Source organism: Hemiscyllium ocellatum, chromosome 14 (assembly GCF_020745735.1).
Source record: "Hemiscyllium ocellatum isolate sHemOce1 chromosome 14, sHemOce1.pat.X.cur, whole genome shotgun sequence".
Taxonomy (NCBI): domain Eukaryota; kingdom Metazoa; phylum Chordata; class Chondrichthyes; order Orectolobiformes; family Hemiscylliidae; genus Hemiscyllium; species Hemiscyllium ocellatum.
Window position 1 is genome coordinate 98,714 of NC_083414.1, and position 24,072 is coordinate 122,785.

Consider the following 24,072-nt stretch of genomic DNA (forward strand, 5'->3'; position numbering starts at 1 on the left):
CCTTATGTACGCTTCCCTTTTCCTCTTCGGTAGTCGTATAATTTCTCCTGTCATGCACTTGCATCTTGCTTTTCCTGTCCCTTGTTTTCAAAGGGACATGCCTATCCTGCACTATCTTCAACCTATCTTTGAAAGCCTTCCACATATCAAATGTGGACTTCTCTTCAAATAGCTGCTCACAATTCACATTTCAGAGCTCCTGCCGAATTTTGATATAATTCGCCTTGGCCCAGTTTAGCACTCGTTCCTTAGGACCACTCTCATCTTTGTCTATGAGTATTCTAAAACTTACAGAATTGTAGTCACTATTCCCAAAAGAAATTCCCCACTGCAACTTCCACCACCTGGTGTGGCTCATCCCCCAACAGGTCCAATATGGTCTCTTTCCTCGTCGGACTGTCGACATACTACACTAGAAAACTCTCCTGGATGCTCTTTACAAATTTTGCCTCATCCAGACCTCTGACTGGGATACACAGCGTCAATGTTGGGAAAATTAAAGTCTCCCATCACCACCACCCTGTTACCTCTACATCTTTCCATAATCTGTTTATCTATTTGTTCTTCTACGTCATGCTTGTAATACAGCCTCAACAATGTAACTGCACCCTTCTTATTTCTCAGCTCGACCCATAATGTTTCACTGCTCAAGCCATCCGTAGTGTCCTCCTTTAGCACAGCCGTGATATTATCCGTGACCAGCAATGCAACTCCTTCCCCACTTTTACTTCCCTCCTTGTCCTGTCTGAAGTGTCTATATCCTGGAACATTTAGTTGCCAAACATGCCTTTCCTTCAACCAAGTCTCTGTGATTGCAATAATGTCATATTTCCAGGCACCAATCCAAGCCCTAATTTCATCTGCCTTACTCCGTATACTCCTTGCATTAAAGTATATGCACTTCAGGCTGCCAGTTCTTTTGCGTTCATCTGCTCTCTGCCTACTCTTTCCCTTGGTAATGTTTCCAGTCTCTAGTTTCTACCTCACTGTCTACTAAACTTCTGGTTCCCAGTCCCCTGCCACTTTTGTTTAAATCCTCCCCAACAGCAGTAACAAAAACTCCCCCAGGACATTAGTTCTAGTCTGGTGTAGACCATCCAATTTGTAATAGTCCCATCTTCCCCAGAACCAGTGCCAATGTCCCACAAATCTGAATCCCTCTCTCCACCAATCTGCAAGCCACGTGTTCATCCAGCCTATTCTTTCATTTCTATCCTGGCTAGCTTGAGGCACTGGTAGCAATCACGAGATCACGACCTTTAAGGTCCTCCTCTTTAACTTTTCACCTAGCTTCCTGAATTCTGCTTTCAGGACCTTACCTCATTTTTTACTTACATCATTGGTGCCTATATGCACCATGACAACTGGCTGTTCACCCTTCTCTTTCAGCATGCTCTGCAGCCGATTGGTGACATCCCTGACCTGAGCACCTGGGAGGCAACATACCATCCGGGAGTCTAGTTTTCTCCCACCGATCTGCCTGTCTACTCCCCTTACAATAGAATCCCCTATGACTATGGCCCTACGAGTCTTTTTCCTGCCCTTCTGCAGTGCCCACCATGGTGCCATGATCCTGGCAATTGCTGCCCTCCCCTGGTGAGCTATCTCCCCAACAGTACCCAAAACAGTATACCTGCTTTGGAGGGAGGTGACCACAGGGGACACCTGCACTGCCTTCTTAGTCTTTCTCTGCCTTTCGTTCACCCATTCACTGTTTCCCTCAGCAATTCTAATCTGCGGTGTGACCAATTCACTGAACATGCTATCCATGACCACCTCAGCATCATGGATGTTCCACAGAGAGTTCCTCCGCAGCTCCAGAGCCATCATGAGGTCAAACAAGAGCTGCAGCTGGACTCACTTCTTGCAAGTGTAAGAGTCAGCGATGTCAGCCATGTCTCTGGGCTCCCATATCAAACAAGAGGCATATGCCATGGGTCTGATGTCCCCTGCCATTGTAAGCCTTAGCTTTATATCTACTAACTAAATCCAAACAATGCACTCAAATATTCTTCTGGTTAGAGGATGGGGATGGAGCGGGAGGAAGACACTACACATGTAGTATCTCTGGTTTAGCCGCTGTCCAAATATATACTATAAGTCCTTACCTTCCCAGCAACCTCCTTGTCTCCAGCATCCCCTCCGCTCTGTCTGCTGCTGCTCCTAGACAGGAAAAGGTAGAACACAGAACATAGAACATAGAAAAATACAGTGCAGTACAGGCCCTTCGGCCCTCGATGATGCGCCGACCGAGGCCTACCTAACCTACACTAGCCCAATAACCTCCATATGCTTATCCAATGCCCGCTTAAATGACCATAAAGAGGAAGAGTCCACCACTGCTACTGGCAGGGCATTCCATGAACTCTCAAACCGCTGAGTAAAGAATCTATCCCTAACATCTGTCCTATACCTACCACCCCTTAATTTAAAGCTGTATCCCCTAGTAACAGCTGACTCCATACGCGGAAAAAGGTTCTCACTGTCAACCCTATCTAAACCCCTAGTCATCTTGTACACCTCTATCAAATCTCCCCTAAACCTTCTTTTCTCCAATGAGAACAGCCCCAAGTGCCTCAGCCTTTCCTCATAAGATCTTCCTACCATGCCAGGCAACATCCTGGTAAACCACCTCGGCACCCGTTCCAATGCCTCCACATCCTTCCTATAGTATGGCGACCAAAACTGCACACAATACTCCAGATGAGGCCACACCAGAGTCTTATACAACTACAACATGACCTCAGGACTCCGGAACTCAATTCCTCTACCAATAAAGCCCAGTACACCATATGCCTCCTTCACAGCACTATTTACCTGGGTGGCAACTTTCAGAGATCTGTGTACATGGACACCAAGATCCCTCTGTTCATCCACACTACCAAGTAGCCTACCATTAGCCCAGTAATCCATCTTCTTGTTACTCCTACCAAAGTGAATGACTTCACACTTAGCTACATTGAACTCCATTTGCCACCTTTCTGCCCAGCTCTGCAACTTATCTATATCCCGCTGTAACCTGCCACATCCTTCCTCACTGTCAACAACTCCACCGACTTTCGTATCATCTGCAAACTTGCTCACCCAGCCTTCAAGCCCCTCCTCCAGGTCATTTATAAAAATGACAAACAACAATGGTCCCAAAACAGATCTTTGTGGAACACCGCTAGTAACTGCACTCCAAGATGAACCTATACCATCTACTACTACCCTCTGTCTCCTTCCAGCCAGCCAATTCCTTATACAAACCTCTAATGCACCCTCAATGCCATACCTCCGTAATTTTTACAGTAGCCTACCATGGGGTACCTTATCGAACGCCTTGCTAAAATCCATATACACCACATCTACTGCTTTACCCTCGTCCACTTCCTTGGTCACCTTCTCAAAGAACTCAATAAGGTTTGTGAGGCACGACCTGCCCTTCACAAAACCATGCTGACCATCCTTGATCACATTATTCCTATCCAGATGTTCATAAATCCTATCCCTTACAATTCTCTCTAAGACTTTGCCCACAACAGAAGTGAGACTCACTGGCCTATAGTTACTAGGGCTATCCCTACTCCCCTTCTTGAACAAGGGGACCACATTCGCTATCCTCCAGTCTTCTGGCACTAGACATAAAAATCAAGGCCAATGGCTCCACTATCTCCTCCCTAGCTTCCCAGAGGATCCTAGGATAAATGCCATCAGGCCCAGGGGACTTATCTATTTTCATCCTTTCCAGTATTCCTCAGACCTCTTCCCTACATACCTCAAGGCCATCCGTTCTAATCACTTGTGACTCAATATTCACATCAGCAACAATGTCCTGTTCCTGAGTGAATACTGACGAAAAGTATTGATTTAGTGTCTCCAATCTCCTCCGCCTCCACGCACAACTTCCCACTACTATCCTTGACTGGACCTATTCCTACCCTAGTCATCCTTTTATTCCTGACATACCTATAGAAAGCCTTTGGGTTTTCCCTAATCCTACCAACTAAGGACTTTTCATGTCCCCTTCTCGCTGCTCTTAGCTCTCTCTTTAGATCCTTCCTGGCTACCTTATAACTCTCAGTCGCCCCAACTGAACCTTCACGCCTCATCTTTACATAGGCCGCCCTCTTCCCTTTCACAAGGGATTCCAATTCCTTATTTAACCATGGCTCCCTCAAGACCCTTTCCTCCCTGCCTGACTGGTACATACTTATCAAGGACACCCAATAGCTGCTCCTTGAACAAGCTCCACATATCATTTGTGTCCTTCCCTTGAAGCCTATTTTTCCAATCCACGCATCCTAAGTCATGCCTCACCGCATCATAATTTCCCTGCCCCCAGCTTGTTGTTTGTCATTTTTATAATTTCCCTCCCTCTTGCCCTGCAGTGCACACTTATTCCTCTCCATCACTAGAGTAAAAGTCACCGAGTTGTGGTCACTGTCCCCGAAGTGCTCACCTACCTCCAAGTCTAACACCTGGCCTGGTTCATTACCTAGAACCAAATCCAGTATAGCCTCACCTCTTGTTGGCCTGTCTACATATTGTGTCAGGAAACCCTCCTGCACACATTGGACAAACACCGACCCATCTAACGAACTCGAGCTATAGCTTTCCCAGTCAATATCTGGGAAGTTAAAGTCCCCCATAACAATCACCCTGCTACTTTCACTCTTCTCCTGAATCATCCTCGCAATACTTTCCTCTGTCTCTCAGACTATTAGGAGGCCTGTAGAAAACTCCTAACAGGGTGACCTCACCTTTCCTATTTCTAACCTCAGCCCAAACTACCTCAGATGGCAAGTCTTCCTCCATCGTCCTTTCCACCGCTGTAATACTATCCTTGACAAGCAATGCCACACCACCCCCTCTTTTACCCCCACCTCTGACCCTACTAAAACATTTAAACCCTGGAACCTGCAATAGCCAGCTCAGCTCAGCTCTCTTCATAATTTGTTGCTTGTACTGTTTGACAAGCAAGCAGCCCCATTTGCTAGCCTCACCAGGTTGATGCCTCATGTTTAAGGTCTGCCTGGTGCTGCTCTTGGCATGCCCTCCATTGAAGAAGAGTGGATTCCTGGCTTGATAGTAGTGGCTGATTGGCGTCTGAGGATATGATAGGTCAAGAGGGTAAAGTACTTTTCTGCTGTTGTTGATGGTTCATGCCATTTCATAGATGCCCAATCTTGAGCTGTTCGATCAGAATGAAATATGTCCCATTTTGCTGGACAGTGGGATTAGGCTTGGTGACTAATTTTTTCAGTTGTCTGCCTCTTTGTATACAATTCACTACAATTCTGTGGTCATTTCGCATTGCTCCAGTTGTTTCTTTTGGTGGTAGAGGTTTGAAAAGGTTGAAGGAGCCTTTTTGAATTTTTGCAAACCATCTTGTAGGCGGTATGCACTGTTGCCACTGTTTTGGTGCTTAGGTTTGTGTTTGGTGACTGATGTTTTTCTGTTCATTATTCAGGTATTTGATTAATTTCCTGTTGGATGCTACTCTGGGAATGCTTCTGATCTATGCTGGAGTACGAGTAGTGGGTGTCCTCGTAGAATGGCGACACTGGGAGTCTCTTCGTTTTGGCGAGTATGGTAAACAAAAATTACTAATTTGCAATTTTAGAGAAGATTTGTAGCTCTGGTTGTGGATCAGGTTGTAAGTTTGCTCACTAACCTGGTAGATTTGTTCTCAGACATTTGCCACGGTGCTAGGTAACATCATCAGTGAGTCTCTGATGGTGTCATATACAAAATACCCTGCAAGGACTGCAACAAACATTACATCGGACAGACGGGCAGGAAACTAGTCACCAGAATACATGAGCACCAAAAGACATGATCAACTATCACTGGTATCCATACACACAGATGAAGAGGGACACCAGTTTGACAGGGACAATACATCCTTCCTGGGACATGCTAAACAAAGATGTGCCCTGGAATTCCGAGAGGGCTGGCATTCAAACCAGAACTCCATTAACAAACGTATTGATTTGGACTCCATTTACTCTCAGAAAAAGAACCGAAAGTGATATCACCTACCACAACAGACCAAGACCAAGGAAACTTACAACCCAAAAATTACTAATTATTTTTAATTTTTTTTCTTCCTAACTTCTTCGTTACCCACATTGAAGGGACAGAGTATTAGGGTTTTTGTACCTTTGCTATGTGAGAGGCAACAAATTGGAAGTAGTAGCTATTTTGCCTCTTGGTTAAATTCGATTACTTAGTGCAAAGTGTAATGGCTCAGCAGGAGTGTGATAGTCATATAGATGTACAGCACAGAAACACACCCTTCAGTCCAACTCTTCCATACCGACCAGATATCCTAACCAAATCTTGGCCCATATCCCTCCATAGCCTTCCTATTCATTTACCCGTCAAGAGGCCTTTTAAATGTTGCAATTGTAGTAGCCTCCACCACTTCCTCTGGCAGCTCATTCCATACACGCACCACCCTCTGTGAAAAAGTTACCCCTCAGGTCCTTTTTAAATCTTTCCCCTCTCACCGTAAATCTATGCCCTCTAGTTCTGGACTTGCCCACCCCAGGGAAATGATTTTGTTTATTTATGCTTTCCATGCCCCTTGTGATTTTATTAACCTCTATAAGGTCACCCCTCAGCCTCCAGCACTCCAGGGAAAACGGTCCCAGCTTATTCAACCTCTCCCTATAGTTCAAATCCTCTAATCCTGGTAACGTCCTTGTAAACCTTTTCTGAACCCTGTCAAGGAAAGCATACCAAACGATGCCTTCACTATCCTATCTGCCTGCGAGTCTACTTTCAAGGAGCTATGAACCTGCACTCCAAAGTGTCTTTGTTCAGCAACATTCCCCAGGACTTTACCATTAAGTGAATAAGTCCAGCTCTGATTTGCTTTCCCAAAATGCAGCACCTCGCATTTATCTGAATTAAACTCCATCTGCCACTCCTCGGCCCATTGGCCCATCTGACCAAGATCCTGTTGTAATCTGAGGTAGCCTTCTTCGCTGTCCACTACACCTCCATTTTTGGTGTCATCAGCAAACTTACTAACTACACCTCTTATGCTCACATCCAAATCATACATATAAATGATGAAAAGTAGAGGACCCAGCACCGATCTTTGTGGGAGTCCACTGATCACCGGTCTCCAGTCTGAAAAGTAGCCCTCCACCTCCACCTCCACCTCCACCCTGTGTCTTCTACCTTCAAGCCAGTTCTGTAACCAAGTGGCTAGTTCTCCCTGTATTCCAGTCTCCCATGGGGAACCTTGTTGAATGTGGTTTTTAACTATTTACTTGTAACCACAGTCTCAGTATTTGGAATAATTAAATAGTCATTCTCATTTGTAACCTGCTTTGTGATTGCTGTTAACATGGGTCAGCTAATTTAGGACTTTCTGTGTACGTTTTAGAAGATTTAACTTTATGATGACTCGGGGAAAAGCAGGACTTTGATTTTCAGCACAGTCTGCCAGTGAGGGGCACCCTGGAACACTGAGGTAACATTGAAAGACAACCAACCAGCAGGAAGTTCAGAGCATCTTCATCACACCAAGTGACAAAGATTTGTCATTACGCCATTTTCTTACAGCACCGAATACAGGCCCTTCAGCTTATCGTATCTGTGCTTACCATTAAGTATCCATCTATTTTAATCTCCATTCCAGCACTTGGCTTTATATGACACATTGTATCAAGCACTCATTCCGAGATACCTTCACAGTTTCTGCCTCAACGAAATTTTACACAATCAGTTCCAGATAGTCACCACTCTCTGTGATAATCATTTATCCTCGAGTCCCTGCCACACCTCCTGCTCCTTTTCTTAATGCATGACACACCTTGAAACATTGATCTACTTGTGACAGATAAATACCCATTGAGATACCTTTTAAATGTTGCAATTGTAGTAAACTCGGCGAGTTTATCATGCACCTTGGAATAAACCAGCAAAATATGATGGACTTCTTGAATGGAAAGTGCAAATGAAATAAAATTTGAATTTTGATAACATCTAGGATAAAGGAATTGCAGTCCATCAGCTGCAGTAAACATCTACTATCTCTAACATATGGTCAGGATAGGCAAATACTACATAATACGCAGTCCTACTGAATATAATGTGTTGTTGGGTCAGTGATCATTGCAGTCTCCTGTGATGACTGAATATCAACGACTAGAGGCTGCATTGAATGGAAAAATTCCTTGCCAGTTGTGTGGAAGACAGAGCTTGAAATAGACGTCCTGTGGATTATGCTGTAACCATATATAGTGACAAAATACAGATCTGCTTAAGGAAGTTGAGATGTTGCTAGAAAATAAGTCACTTGTGGAGGGGAATTTCTGTATGACCTATTTAATAACAAAACAGTGAAACTGTCGATGAAGCAGTGTGTTCAGGCAGTTTTATATTCCTGAAGCTTTGTTTGAAAGCGAAGATTATGTTTATATAGTACTTTTATGTTTTAGATATCTGAAAGGAATTTTTGTTTAATGAAGACTTATGAAATCGTCAACCTCCTAATCATCATCCAATTACATCGTTGTTATTTTAATCTTTGATCACATCAATGTTTGGCCAATAGTAAGCATTTAAACCATACTGAGATTGTTATTTACACAGAAAGGTTTGCTATATCAGTTAAGATGAAATAGGTTCTTGTGCTGTGTTGTCTGTTTTGGTTAGGGAATACAAATGGAGCCCAATGATCAGGCACTTTCCTCCTTCCTGTGTTGTTGCAGTGTCTGCAGCTCGCGGACTGAGTCCCAGTTACTGCAGCGGTAGACGTTTATTGTGTTATAAAGCTAAGTATTCTCCCCCCCCCCCCCCCCCCCCCAGCCCAGTAACGAAATCCAAAATGCCCAAAGAGGCATGCTTCACATCAGTATTTTAAAAGAAATGTGAACAATGATATAGTCTACCTCTCACCAGCCCCAGCCCATATCTCTCCAAACCCTTCCTATTCAGATACCCATCCAGATGCCTTTAAATGTTGCAATTATACTAGTCTCTACCACTTCCTCTGGCAGCTCATTCCATACATGTACCACCCTCTGTGTGAAAATGTTGTCCCTTGGGTCCCTTTTATACCTCTTTTCCTCTCACCCTAAACCTCTGCTCTATTGTTCTGGACTCCCTCACCTCAGAAAAGACTTTGTCTATTTATCCTATCTATGCCCCTCATGATTTTATAAACCTCCTATAAGGTTATCCCTCAGCCTCCAACGCTCCAGGGAAAACAGTCCCAACCTATTCAACGTCTCCCTATAGCTCAAATCCTCCAACCATGGCAACATTCTTGTAAGTCTTTTCTGAACCCTTTCAAGTTTCACAAATTTTTTCCGATTGGAAGGAGACCAGAATTGCACGCAATATTCCAACAGTGGCCTAACCAATGTACAGCCCCAACATGACTTCCCAACTCCTGTACATAATACTCTGACCAATGAAGGAAAGCATACCAAACACTACCTTCACTATCCTATCTACCTGCAACTCCACTTTCAAGGAGCTATGAACCTGCACTCCAAGGTCTCTTTGTTCAGCAACACTCCCTAGGACCTTGGCACTAAGTGTATAAGTCCTGCTAAGATTTGCTTTCCCAAAATGCAGCACCTCTCATTTATCTGAATTAAACTCCACCTGCCACTCCTCAGCCCATTGGCCCCATAAGATCCCGTTGTACTCTGGGTAACCTTCTTTGCTGTCCACCTAACCTACAATTTTGGTGTTATCTGCAAACTTACTAACTATACCTCTTAAGAGGAGAAAGTGAGGACTGCAGATGCTGGAGATCAGAGCTGAAAATGTGTTGCTGGAAAAGCGCAGCAGGTCAGGCATGAGCTGAAGAAGGGCTCATGCCCGAAACCTCGATTCTCCTGCTCTTTGGATGCTGCCTGACCTGCTGCGCTTTTCCAGCAACACACTTTCAGTAACTATACCTCTTATGCTCACATCCAAATCACTTATATAAATGATGAAAAGTAGAGGACCCAGCACCGATTCTTATGGCACTCCACTAGTCACAGACCTCCAGTCTGAAAAACAACCCTCCACCACAACTCTGTCTTCTACCTTTGAGCCAGAACTGTATGCAAATGGATAGTTCTTGCTGTATTCCATGAGATCAAAGCTTGCTAACCAGTCTCCCATGAGGAACATTGTCGAACACCTTACCTCAGTCCATATGGATCACATCTACCATTCTGCCCTCATCAATCCTCTTTGTTACTTCTTCAAAAAACTCAATCGAGTTTGTGAGGTATGATTTCCCCGACACACAACCATGTTGACTGTCCCTAATCAGTCCTTGCCTTTCCAAATACATGTAATCCTGTCCGTCAGGATTCCCTCCATCAATTTGCCCAGGCTCACCGTTCTGTAGTTCCCTGGCTAGTCCTTACCACCTTTCTTAAATAGTGGCACCACATTAGCTAATCTCCAGTCTTCTGGCACCTCACCTCAAGCAGACGTGGGGAGAGTGTGCAAACTCCACAGAAGGGTGGAATTGAACCTCTGAGTACCTTGCGCTGTGTTGCAGCAGTGCTAACCACTGAGTCACTGTGCCACTTATTACTCTTGCACTCTTTATGAAGCTCAACCACTTCAGTTCTGTTTTGAGGATTTGAGTTCGGGGACAAAGCCTTGATGCATCCATAGAGAGCTTTTGAGTACTGTGTACCTTGCCTAAGAAAGGATGTACTTACCAAAGAGGGAGTGCAATGAAAGTTCACCAAACTGATCTCTGGGATGGTAGGTGGAAACTGACCTGAAATTCTCTGGGCTTAAGAGAATGAGATGATCTCCTCAAAGCTTATAAAATTCTTATTGGGCTTGACCATGTGTTTGCAAGAAAGGGAGAAGCCATTTGGGACTCAAATGAGGAGGAATTTCTTTACTCATTAATTTCCTTCAATTCCTCATTCTCATTAGCCACTTGGATCTCTGACTCTGGCAGACTTCTTGTATTTTCCTCCATGAAAGTAGACACAAAGGAATCATTTAGATTCTTTGCCACTTCTTTATTCCCCATTATGAATTCTCCTGACTGATTTTAATTGACTACATTCGTCTTAGCTGCACATTTCCTGTTTGCATACCTGAAGAAGCTTTTACTGTCCATCTTTTAAATGTTTGCAAGATTGTATGCAAATTCTTTTCTTCCTTTCATTATCAGTTTTTTTGGTCTTCCTTTACTGTATTCTTAAAAATATCCCAAACATTACTATTACTATTTTTGGACACTTTTTGAGCCTTTTATGTAAGCTGCAGATAGCTGACTTGTTTTGAATTTTGTGCCTCCAAAGGAATGTATAGTTGCAGCAAGCTATATAATAGTTCATTAAAGACTGTCCATTGCTTATGTACTGTCATTCCTTTTAACATACTTTCCCAGGAGCAGTTATCAGATTGTGAACATTTTGAATGTCTTTTGCCACTTGTCAGGCTTCTGAGAGTTTTTTCTAGAAATATTGACATGTAATCAATATTGAAGATTCATCTTTCTAGTACAAGAACATCTCCATAATCTCTTTTAATGATCTCTAATCCATGACTGTAAGCCAGTTTAAATGGACTAAATAAATCCATGGATTTCTTTTGGAATTCCTGGTAGAAAAGATTTAGCAATCTAATCTTTTTCCCCAATCCATGAATATTGTGACAGTGTGCCTTAATCATAGTTTTAAGAGTCTGATGGTAACTTTCCAAAGCTTCCTGTAATTGTGGGCAATAGGTATTTGACTTCAATTGTGATATATTGGCAACTCATAGAATCCTTACTGATGGAAGATGTCATCAACAGTGCATCAAGCAGCAACTGCTCAGTGATACTCAGTTTGGGTTCCACCAGAGCCACTCAGTTCCTGACCTCACAGCATTGATTTAAAATATAGACAAAAGAGCTGAATTCCAGAGGTGAGGTAAGTGTGACAGCCCTTAATATCTTCGCTGCTTAAAACAGAGTGTGACGTCACGGAACCTTAGTAGGACTGATATTACTGGAAATCAGGAGAAAAACACTCAGTTGGTCTAATTAGGTATCCTGATCATTGATAATGCCCAGGCTGTTCACAGTGGGGAATTCAGCAAAGATAATACCATTGAATGTCCAGGGAGTCTGGGGTGAGAGTGGTGGTTAAAATTTCAATTAGTGGAATTGGTCTTTCCTTTCCACTTGTGACTTGTATATACATAAAGTCATAAAGTGTGGAAAAGGCGTTTCAGCCTATCGAAGCTGTGCCATCAATTATTACCGTAATCCTGAATGCAGTTTGGCCTTTGCTACGTTTATGTATTGGAATTGAAAAGTAATAATCCAGCTGTTAACTGGTTACATGCAGCATTCACCCTATGTATTAAACTTTAATTGCAGGCGACCCACTGGAGTGCAGTGCCTGGGTTGGACAGTGTGCACTTTACCTGTTAATTATGATGTTGGAGAAGACTGTGGTGATTGTGGTGCTGCTCTTACCACAGTGGAAGAAGGTTTGTATTTATTGTCACTTTCTTTCCAACCCCAACTCCGACTGAACTCATCTGTGTTTCTGAACTTAGTCACTTTTGATTCCTTCAGAATGTGGACATTCGTGACTAGGCTGTTCATTACCCATCCCTAGTTGTCCTTACAAAAGTGGTAGTGTGCTTCCTTCTTAAACCGTTACAGTCCATTTAGTGAAGGTACACCCATTGTACTGTTGGGGAGGGACTACAGAGTTTAGATCTAATCCATTGGTTTGTGGGATTGCTAGCTGTATCTATTGCATGCTGTGTGTACTGCTTAGCATGCAGGTAGTCCTGTCTTTTAGCTCCATTAGATTGCTGACTCAGTTTTAGACTCCTGTATGACCTCCTCCCTGCCTCATTGATCCCCTGAATTAGTGGTAATGGTAGTCTAGTATATTCAGGGCTGCTCAGTGGTTAGCACTGCTGCCTCACAGCACCAGGGACCTGGATTTGATTCCTACCTCACGCAACTGTCTGTGTGGAGTTTGCACATTTTCCCCATGTCTGCGTGGGTTTTCTGAGGGTGGTGGGTATGTTCTCTCAATTCATCCAGCGAATGTGGACATTGGTTAGGCCAACATTAATTGCCCATCCCTACAATATAGTGCAAAAACAGGCTTTTCGGCCCTTCCAGGTTAAAACTATCTTCACATACAGGATCCGTATCCCTGTTCCCTTCCTGTTCATCCATTTGTCCAGGCGCTTCTTGAAATCAGCTTTTGTGTCTGTTTCCACCTCAACATTGATTCCATATCCCATGAAGTCAATTGAGAATGTAATCTTTTAAAAAAAGTTTTGCGATTTAGATATGAAAGAATTGAAACCAACATGGTCATTTTAAAAGATTAGAGACTTAACAAGGGTGGTAAAAAAAAAGGAGGGGTTGTGGCGTTGCTAATTAGAAATGGTATAATGGCTGCAGAAAGGCAGTTCGAGGGGGATCTGCCTTTGGAGGTAGTATGGGCTGAAGTCAGAAATAGGAAAGGACCAATCACCTTGTTGGGTGTTTACTATAGGCCCCCCAATAGCAGCAGAGATGTGGAGAAACAGATTGGGAAACAGATTTTGGAAAGGTGCAGAAGCCACAGGGTAGTCGTCATGGGTGATTTTGACTTCCCAGATATTGATTGGAAGCTCTTTAGGTCAAGTAGATTGGGCGGGGCGGTGTTTGTGCAGTGTCCAGGAAGCTTTTCTAACTCGGTATGTAGATTGTCCGACCAGAGGGGAGGTTTTGGTACTCTGTAACGAACCGGGGCAAGTGATGGGCTTGTTGGTGGGTGAGCATTTTGGTGATGGTGACCACAATTCTGTGACTTTCACCTTGGTTATGGAGAGAGAGAGGTGCGTGTAACAGGGTAGGTTTTACAATTGGGGGAATGGTAAATACGATGCTGCAAGACAGGATCTGAGGAGCATAAGTTGGGAACATAGGCTGTCAGGGAAGGATGTTGTTGAAATGTGGAACTTTTTCAAGGAACAGATACGACGTGTCCTTGATATGTATGTACCTGTCAGGCAGGAAAGAGATGGTCGTGTGAGAGAACCTTGGTTGACGCAGGAGGTTGAATGTCTAGTAAAGAGGAAGAATGAGGCTTACATAAGGTTGAGGAAACAAGGTCCAGACAGAGCGTTGGAGGGATACAGGATAGCCAGGATGGAGCTGAAGAAAGAGATTAGGAGAGCTAAGAGAGGGCATGAAAAATCTTTGGCGGGTAGGATCAAGGATAACCCCAAGGCCTTTTATGCGTATGTGAGAAACATGAGAATGGCGAGAACGAGGGTAGGTCCGATCAAGGACAGTAGTGGGAGACTGTGTATTGAGTCGGAAGAGATAGGAGAGGTCTTGAATGAGTACTTTTCTTCAGTATTTACAAATGAGAGGGACCATATTGTTGAAGAGGAGAGTATGCAATTGACTGGTAAGCTAGAGGAGATACTTGTTAGGAAGGAAGATGTGTTGGCATTTTGAAAAACTTGAGGATAGACAAGTCCCCCGGGCCTGACGGGATATATCCTAGGATTATGTGGGAACCAAGAGAGGAAATTGCAGAGCCATTGGCAATGATCTTTTCATCTTCACTGTCAACGGGGGTGGTACCAGGGGACTGGAGAGTGGCAAATGTTGTGCTCCTGTTCAAAAAAGGGAATAGGGATAACTCCGGGAATTACAGGCCAGTTAGTCTTACTTCGGTGGTAGGCAAAGTAATGGAAAGGGTACAGAGGGAAAGACACACTGTTTTAGGGGCAGCCAGTACGGATTTGTGAGGGGTAGGTCTTGCCTTACAACTCTTATTGAATTCTTTGAGGAGTGAATATGGATGAGGGTAGAGCAGTTGATGTAATGTAAATGGATTTTAGCAAGGCATTTGATAAGATTCCCCATGGTAGGCTTATGTGGAAAGTCAGGAGGCATGGGAAAGTGGGAAATATGGCCAGTTGGATAGAGAACTGGCTAACCGGTCGAAGTCAGAGAGTGGTGGTAGATGGTAAATATTCAGCCTCGAGCCCAGTTACAAGTGGAGTTCCGCAGGGATCAGTTCTGGGTCCTCTGCTGTTTGTAATTTTTATTAATGACTTGGAGGAGGGAGTCGAAGGGTGGGTCAGTAAATTTGCAGACGATATGAAGATTGGTGGAGTTGTGGATAGTGAGGAGGGCTGTTGTCGGCTGCAAAGGGACTTAGATATGATGCAGAGCTGGGCTGAGGAGTGGCAGATGGAGTTCAACCCTGTCAAGTGTGAGGTTGTCCATTTTGGAGGGACGAATAAGAATGCGGAATTCAGGGTTAATGGTAAGGTTCTTAGTAAGGTGGAGGAGCAGAGGGATCTTGGGATCTATGTTCATAGCTCTTTGAAAGTTGCCACTCAGGTGGATAGAGCTTGTAAGAAGGCCTATGGTGTATTAGCGTTCAATAGCAGAGGGATTGAACTCAAGAGTCGTGAGGTGATGTTGCAGCTGTACAGGACCTTGGTAAGGCCACATTTGGAGTACTGTGTGCAGTTCTGATCGCCTCACTTTAGGAAAGATGTGGAAGCTTTGGAGAGGGTGCAGAGGAGATTTACCAGGATATTACCTGGAATGGAGAACAAGTCGTACAAGGATAGGTCGAGAGTGCTAGGCCTTTTCTCATTGGAACGGCGAAAGATGAGGGGTGACTTGATAGAGGTTTATAAGATGATCAGGAGAATAGATAGAGTAGACAGTCAGAGACCTTTTCCCCGGGTACAACAGAGTGTTACAAGGGGACATAAATTTAAGGTGAAGGGTGGAAGGTATAGGGGGGATGTCAGGGGTAGGTTCTTTACCCAGAGAGTGGTGGGGGCATGGAATGCACTGCCTGTGGGAGTGGCAGAGTCAGAATCATTGGTGACCTTTAAGTGGCAAATAGATAGGTACACGGATAGGTGCTTAAGCTAGGACAAATGTTCGGCACAACATCGTAGGCCGAAGGGTCTGTTCTGTGCTGTGTTGTTCTATGTTCTAATCCAGGTCTTTTTCAATATGTAATTTCAATTACATCACACTGTAAACATTTGCTATAAATTCTGTGTCTTACAATCTTATTCTCCACAACCACCTGATGAAGGAGCAGCTCTCTGACAGCTAGTGCTTCCAAATAAACCTGTTGGACTATAACCTGGTGTCCAGTGAAATAATGCCTTTTCTTAGATAAGCAGACTGTAACTGCTTACAGTACTCCAGATGTGGTCTCAGTAGTACCTTGTACAGTTCCAGCAAAACCTTCCAACTCTTATACTCAAAGCCCATTGAAATAAGGGCCATCATTCCAATTACCTTCTGCACCTGTGTGCTGGCTTTCTATGTTTCTTCCAAAACATACTCCCTAGTCTCTTCATGTTGCAGTTTTCCTCCTCTTAAATAATATTGTTCTTTTGTTCTCCCTTCCAAAATGAACAACTTCACATCTTCCCATATTATACTCCGCTTGCCAACATTTTACCCACTTAGTGTATCAGTATATCTCTGTAAACTGTTTGTATCCATCTCGTAATTTGCCTTGCCATCTATTTTTGCGTCATCTGCAAATTTGGCTATAGTACATTTAATCCTTCTTCCAAGTTATTAATGTATATTTTAAATGGTTGCACTCCCAGCCGTGATCACTGTGGAACCCTACTGGCTACAAAATTGTCAACCTGAAAAAGAACCCCTTATCTCCATTCAAGTCCAGTGACGCTTTGTCAGACATACAAAAAGGTAGAGATAGTTTAAGGAAGTGGTCAAAGATGTGGCAAATAGAGTATAATTTGGAAAAATGTGAAATTGTCCATTTTGGCAGAAAGAATAAAAGATCTAATTTGTGAGAGATTGAGAAGCTCTGAGATAGAATAATAAAGTCGAGAGTATGGGAAAAGTTACTTTTGGTCCATCGGGTCTACGCCAGTCAAAAATAAGCACCTAAGTATTCTAATCTCAGAAGGATCTGAAAGTCCTTATCCGTGAATTGTAAAAGGTTGGTTTGCAGATATAGCAAGTAATTAGGATAGGTAATGAAATTGTATCATTTATTGCAAGACGACTTGAATGCAGGAATAGGAAGGTTATGTTTCAGTCTTCCAGGGAATTGGTGGTATGACATCTGAAGTGTGGTGCACCATTTTAAATCACATTATTTAATGCTTCGGAGGCAGTTCAGAAAAAAATATATTGGACTAGTACCTAGAGAGAATGGGGGTTTGTCTTTCGAGGGAAGGTTCTAGAACATGGAACGTTACGGCGCAGTACAAGCTCTTTGGCCCTCAATATTGTGACAACCCGTGGAACCATTCTGAAGCCCACCTAACCTACACTATTCCATTATAATCCATATGTTTATCCAATGACCATTTCAATACCCTTAAAGTTGGAGAATCGACCACTGTTGAAGGCAGGGCATTCCACATTTCTACTACTCACTGAGTAAAGAAACTACTTCTGGCATCGTGTCCTAAATCTATCATCCTTTACAATCCAAGGAAAAAAGCTCTCACTGTCTACCTTATCTAATCCTCTTAATATCTTACATGTCTCAATTAAGTCACTTCTCAACTTTCTTCTCTCTAACAGAAACAGCCTCAAGTCCCTCAGCCTTTCCTCATAAGACCTTCCCTCCATACCAGGCAACATCCTAGTAAATCTCCTCTGAACCCTTTCCAAAGCTTCCACATCCTCCTTGTAATGCAGTGACCAGAACTGTACACAATACTCCAAGTGCGGCTGCACCAAAATTTTGTACAGCTGCAGCATGGCCTCGTGGCTCCAAAACTCGATCCCTCTACCAATAAAAGCTAACACACCATATGCTGCCTTAACAACTATATCAACAAGGGTGGCAACTTTCAAGGATCTATGTACATGGACACTGAGACCCCTCTGCTCATTTACACTACCAAGAATCTTACCCTTAGCCCACTACTCTATTCCTGTTGCTCCTTCCAAAGTGAATCACCTCACACTTTACTACATTAAACTCTATTTGCCATCTCTCAACCCAGCTCTGCAGCTTATCTACGTCCCTGTGTAACCTGCAATACCCTTTGGCACTATCCACAACTCCACTGAACCTAGTGTCATCCGTAAATTTACTAACCCATCCTTAGTTGAACAAGCTAAATTTGTATCCACCGGAGTTTAAAAGAGTAAGAGGTGATATAAGTAGGAGGTGTATCTAGATTTCCAAAAAGCATTCAACAAGGTGCTGCACAAAAGACTGTAGGAGAAAGTGAGGACTGCAGATGCTAGAGATCAGAGCTGAAAATGTGCAGGATTCCTGAAGAAGGGCTTATGCCCGAAACGTCGAATCTCCTGTTCCTTGGATGCTGCCTGACCTGCTACGCTTTTCCAGCAACCCATTTTCTGCACAAAAGACTGCTTTGTAAGATAAGGATGCATGGCATTATGGGTAATGTATTAGCATGGGTAGAGGATTGGTGAATAGGAAGCCAAGAATGGGGATAAATGAGTGCTTTTTTGCTTGGTGATCAGTGACTAGTGGTGTGCCTCAGGGATCAATGTTGGGACCACAGTTGTTCACAATTTATATAAATGGTTTGGGATTGGGGACCAACCAAAGTTTGAAGATGACACTAAGTTGAACAGTGGAGCCAAGTGTGCAGAGGACTGTGAAACATTGCAAAAGGACATGATCATTTAAGTGAGTGGGCAAAGGTCTGGTAGATGGAGTACAATGTTAATAAATGTGAAGTCATCCATTTTGGTGGGAATAACAGTAGAAAGGACTATTAATTGAATGGTAAAAAATTTGCAGCATGCTGCTGTGCTGAGGGACTTGGGTGTTCTTGTGCATGAATCACAGAAGGTTGGTCTGCAGGTACAACAGGTAATTAAGAAGGAAAATGGAATTTTGTCCTTCACTGCTAAAGGATTGAGTTTAAAAACAGGGAGGTTATGTTGCAGCTGGATGCAATTTTGGTCTCCTTACTTGAGAAAGGATGTACTGGCACTGGAGCAGGTGCAGAGGAGGTTCACTAGGTTTATTCTGGAGTTGAGGGGGTTGGCTTATGAGGGAGCCTGAGTAGACTGGGATTATAGTCATTGGAATTTAGAAGATTGAAGAGGGATCTGATAGAAACATATAAAATTATGAATGGAATAGATAAGATATAAGTAGAGAGGATTTTTCCACTAGCGGGTGAAACTAGGACAAGAGGGCATAGCCTCTAAATTAGGGAGGAGCAGATTTATGACCAAATTGAGAAGGAACTTCTTCCCCCAGAGGGTTGTAAATCTGTGGAATTCCATGCCCAGCGAAATAGTTAAGGCTTCCACATTGAATGTTTTTAAAGCGAAGATAGATAATTTTTTGAACTGTAAATGAATTGATGACAGTGGTGAGATGACAGGTAAATGAAGTCGAAACCACGAAAAGATCTAGTTCCACTTGCCAGCATTTGGCTCCTCTCCCTCAAACCTTTCCTATTCATATACCTATCCAGATGGCTTTTAAATGTAATTCTACCCACCTCCACAACTTCCTCTGACAGCTCAATCCATAAACACATCACCCTCTGTGTGAAAATATTCCCACACAAGTGCTCTTTGAAGCTTTCTCATCCACCTTAAACCTATTCCCTTTAGTTTTCAACTCCCCAACTACAGGGAAGAAACCTTGGCTATTCACTCTGTCCATGCCCCTCATGATTTTACAAACCTTTAGAAGAGGGGGATTTAGTATTGCAAAATGAGGAAATGGCCAATGTGTTGACAGGTATTTTGTGTCGATCTTCACAGTGGAAGACACAAATGGCATGCCAGTAATTGATGACAAGGAGGCTATAACAGGTGAGGATCTAGAAACTAATCATTATCACTAAAGTTGTAGTGTTGGCAAGCTAATGCTGTTAAAGGTGGACAAATCTCTTGGCCATGTTGGCATGCATTCCAGGGTATTAAGAGCTGGCAGCAGAAATAGGAAATGCTCTTGTGGTAATTTTACCAAAGTTTTCTGAATTCTGGGGTGGTTCTGGCAGATTGGAAAATGGCAAATGTGAGGCCAACTTTTAAAAAAGGAGGTAGGTAATTATAGACCCATTTGCCTCACTTTTGTAATGGGGAAGTGGCTTGAATCTGTAATCTGTTATCGCATTGGGTAGATACAGTATGGATTCATGAAAAGCAGAAGTGGGGATAAGTGACGACAGGGAGAGCGTACAATCTGGTTGGTCAATGGGACAAATGAATCGGTAGTTGGCTGGGAGGCGTGCAAAGGAGGTGGAGGGGCTGGGAAAGGAAGGGAGATTATTTGAAATTGGAGAACTCAACATCGAGTCCTCCGGGCTGTAGGATGCCTAGGCGAAAGATGAGGTGTTGTTCCTCCAATTTGATTTGGTTGTTGTGGCAGTGAAGAAGCCAAGGATGATGATGTCTGAAAGGGTGTGGGAAGGAGAATTAAAACAGGCAGTGATTGAGATGTCTGGTCGGCCCCTGCGGACCTGGCTGAGGTGCTTGGTGAACCATTTCCTAAGTTTACATTTGATCTCCCCAGTGTAGAGAAGACCACATCAGAAGCACCTAGTTTGGAAGAGAGGCAGGTGAACCTCTGTCTCACCTGGAAGAACTGTTTGGGGCCCTTGGTGGAGCTGAGAGGGTGGTGTACCAGCTTGTTTTGCATTTTTTTCAGTTGCAGGGCAAGGTACCTGGGAGTTCAAGGGCTGTTGAAGGGAATGGTCCTTGCGGAAGGCTGAGAGGGGTGAGGAGAGGAAGATGTTCTTGGTGGTGGGGTCTAGTTGGAGTTGGCGCAAGTGTTTAAGGATGATGCGTTGGATGTGGAGATTAGTGGGGTAGTAGGTGAGGACAAGGGGGACTCTGTCTTTATAGTATTTGGAGGGGGGTTTAGAGCAGTGGAACAGGAGTGGAGGTGGTGCAGTTGCAGGGCTGTCTGGATGACGGGGCTGGGGAGTGAATCACGTTGTTTGAAATAGATAGACATCTGGGATGCTTGGGAGTAGAATATCTCCTCGTCCGAGCGGATTCGACGGAGGTAGAGAAATTGGGAGAAGAGGATGGAGTTCTTGCAGGATACTGGGTGGGAGGAGGTCTAATCCAGGTAGTTGTGGGAGTCTATGTGTCTGGAGACTGTCGCTGGAGATGGAAACAGAGAGGTCAAGAAAGGGGAGGGAAATGTTCAAGATGGACCAGGTGAATTTGAGGTTGGAGTGGAAGTTGTGGGTGAAGTCGATGAACTGTTCCAGTTCAGCTTGGGTGCAGGATGCTGCACTGATGTAATCATCAATGTAATGGTGGAAGAGTTGGATCACAGTGCCTGTGTAGGTGCTGAAGAGGGACTGCTCGACATAGCCGACAAAGAAGCAGGTGTTGCTGGGGCCCACCCCCTGGATTTGGAGAAAATGGGAGGAGTTAAAGGAAAAGTTATGGAGGGCGAGGACCAGTTCGACAAGGCAGAGGAAGGTATTGATGGAGGAGAACTGGATAGGTCCGTTGGAGAGGAAGAAGCTGAGGGCCTGGAGGCCATCCTTGTGGGGTATAGATGTGCATAAGGACTGCACATCCATAGTGAAGATAAAGCGCTGGGGATCTGGAAGCTACTGAAGAGATGGAGGGTGTGGTTGGTGTCACGGATGTAGATGGGAAGTGCCTGAACCAAGGGGGAGAAGATGGAGTCGAGATAGGACGATAAGCCAAGATGATTGATCGGCTGGGGTAGTTGGGCTTGTGGATCTTGGGGAGCAGATAGAACCGAGCAGTGCATGGCTCGGGGACTATAAGATTGGAAGCAGCGCAGGGGAAATCACCAGAGGCGATGAGGGCACGGACAGTGCAAGTGATTTTGGCATGATGGGTCTCAGTAAAGTCATGAGCAAGAGGAAGGTAGGACCTGGTGTCAGAGAGTTGGTGATTGGCCTCTAACATAGAGGTCTGTTTCCCAGACTACCACCACCCTGCCTTTGTCAACGGGTTTGATAGTGAACCAGGGCTTGGTACGGAGAGAGTGGAGTGCTGCACCTTTGGAGGGGGTGATGTTGGAGTGGATGAGTTGGGTGGACAAATTGAGGCAACCGATAGCTGTCATCAGTTAGCAACAAAGAGGTCTAGGGTGGGTATAAGGTCTGTGGTGGGTGTTGGGGGCGTGGAGCCAAATGGAGAAGGAAGGTTGGAGGCGGGAGAAGGAGTTCTTAGAGGGAGGCTTCGTCGAAGAAGGCAGCGCGGAGGAAGAGCTCCATGTCATGGAGGGTGTGGAATTCATTGAGGTAGGGGCAAACGAATACCAAAAGCATGCTACAGTTAATACTGATAACTATCTGCCTTTCGGAGAATCATCAGCCTGTCCCAGTGAACAGTGGATAATATTTTACAAGGTCTACCCCAGGTTGCCATATATCTAGATGACTTGCTAATAACCAGGTAGACCAATAAAGAGCATTTATAAAACTTGGATGTAGTGCGTAAGTGTTTCTCCAAGGCAGATGTAAGCCTTATGAGTTGAAAATGTGTTCTGGGTACCTCAAGTGACCTACATGAGCTAGAGATTTGACAAGACTGGGGGACATGGAGTCAGAGAAAATGTGTGAGATTCTTGACGAGTACTTTGCATTGGTATTCACCGAGGAGAGGGACATGACAATTATAGAGTCATAGAGATGCACAGCACGGAAACAGACCCTTAGGCCCAAATCGACCATGCCGACCAGATATTCCAACCCAATCTAGTCCCACCTGCCAGCACCTGGCCCATCTCCCTCCAAACCCTTCCTATTCATGTACCCGTCTAGATGCCTTTTTAAATGTTGCAATTGTACTAGTTCTACCACTTTCTCTGGAACCTCATTCCATACACATACCACCCTCTGTGTGAAAAGGTTGCCCCTTGGGTCTGTTTTATATCTTTCGCGTCTCATCCTAAATCTATGCCCTCTGGTTCTAGACACCTGTACCCCAGGGAAAAGACATTTGTCTATTTATTGTTGTGGTTCTGTTCGCCGAGCTGGGAATTTGTGTTGCAGACGTTTTGTCCCCTGTCTAGGAGATATCCTCAGTGCTTGGGAGCCTCCTGTGGGGCGCTTCTGTGTTGTTTCCTCCGGCATTTATAGTGGTTTGTCTCTGCCGCTTCCAGTTGTCAGTTCCAGCTGTCCGCTGCAGTGGCCGGTATATTGGGTCCAGGTCAATGTGTTTGTTGATAGAATCTGTGGATGAGTGCCATGCCTCTAGGAATTCCCTGGCTGTTCTCTGTTTGGCTTGTCCTATAATAGTAGTGTTGTCCCAGTTGAATTCATGTTGCTTGCCATCTGCGTGTGTGGCTACTGAGGATAGCTGGTCGTTTCATTTCATGGCTAGTTGGTGTTCATGGATAGGGGAACCTATCAACAAAGACTGCATACTCAAACTACTGGACCTGTACCTCTCAACACACTTCACATTCAACAACCAAATATATGAACAAAGCAACGGCACACCCATGGGCTCACCCATCTCTGGACTCCTAACAGAAGCTGTAATGCTTCTGAAGATTAGAATAAACAGTCTTACCGCAAATTCAACCCAAACTCTGGGTCAGATATGTGGATGACAACTTTGTAATCATTAAAAACACAGAAATAGAAAACACACACCGAATCATCAATGCTACACTCACAGGAATCAGAATCACTAGAGAGGAAGAAAAGGACAACCAACTCCCAATCCTAGACATGATGGTACAGAGAACACCGAACGGAGAATTCAGCACGAAGGTATACAGGAAAGCTACACACACAGACCAAGTCCTGAACTATGAAAGCAACCACCCCAACACACACAAAAGAAGTTGCATCAAGACACTATTTAAAAGGGCCAGAACACACTGCAGCACACCAGAACTGCAGAAAGAGGAAGAAGTAAACCTCGACAATGTATTTGCCAAAAACGGATACGCCTGCAATTTCATCAACAGATGCCTAAGGGAAAGACAACGGAACGAGGACATGCCGCAACCCAAAGGACTAACCACGTTAACATACGTCAAGAGCATTTCTGAACTGACAGCCAGATTACTACGACCACTAGGACTGTAGCTGTATGATGTGGGAACTGGCTGATCCCATTATGAATGGCAGTGACCACATCTGCAGCAAGTGTTGGTTGCT

At 44.2% G+C, this 24,072-nt stretch overlaps 1 protein-coding gene across 1 annotated transcript in view; it reads left to right on the forward strand.

The window, feature by feature from the left end:
* Nucleotides 1-24,072, forward strand: part of stimate (STIM activating enhance) — a 141,741-nt gene that overhangs the window by 70,351 nt on the left and 47,318 nt on the right. Inside the window, exons 4-5 of the mRNA XM_060835268.1 lie at nucleotides 5,453-5,574; nucleotides 12,344-12,456. Coding sequence (XP_060691251.1) covers nucleotides 5,453-5,574; nucleotides 12,344-12,456 — 235 coding nt within the window. The remainder of the gene's footprint in view (nucleotides 1-5,452; nucleotides 5,575-12,343; nucleotides 12,457-24,072) is intronic.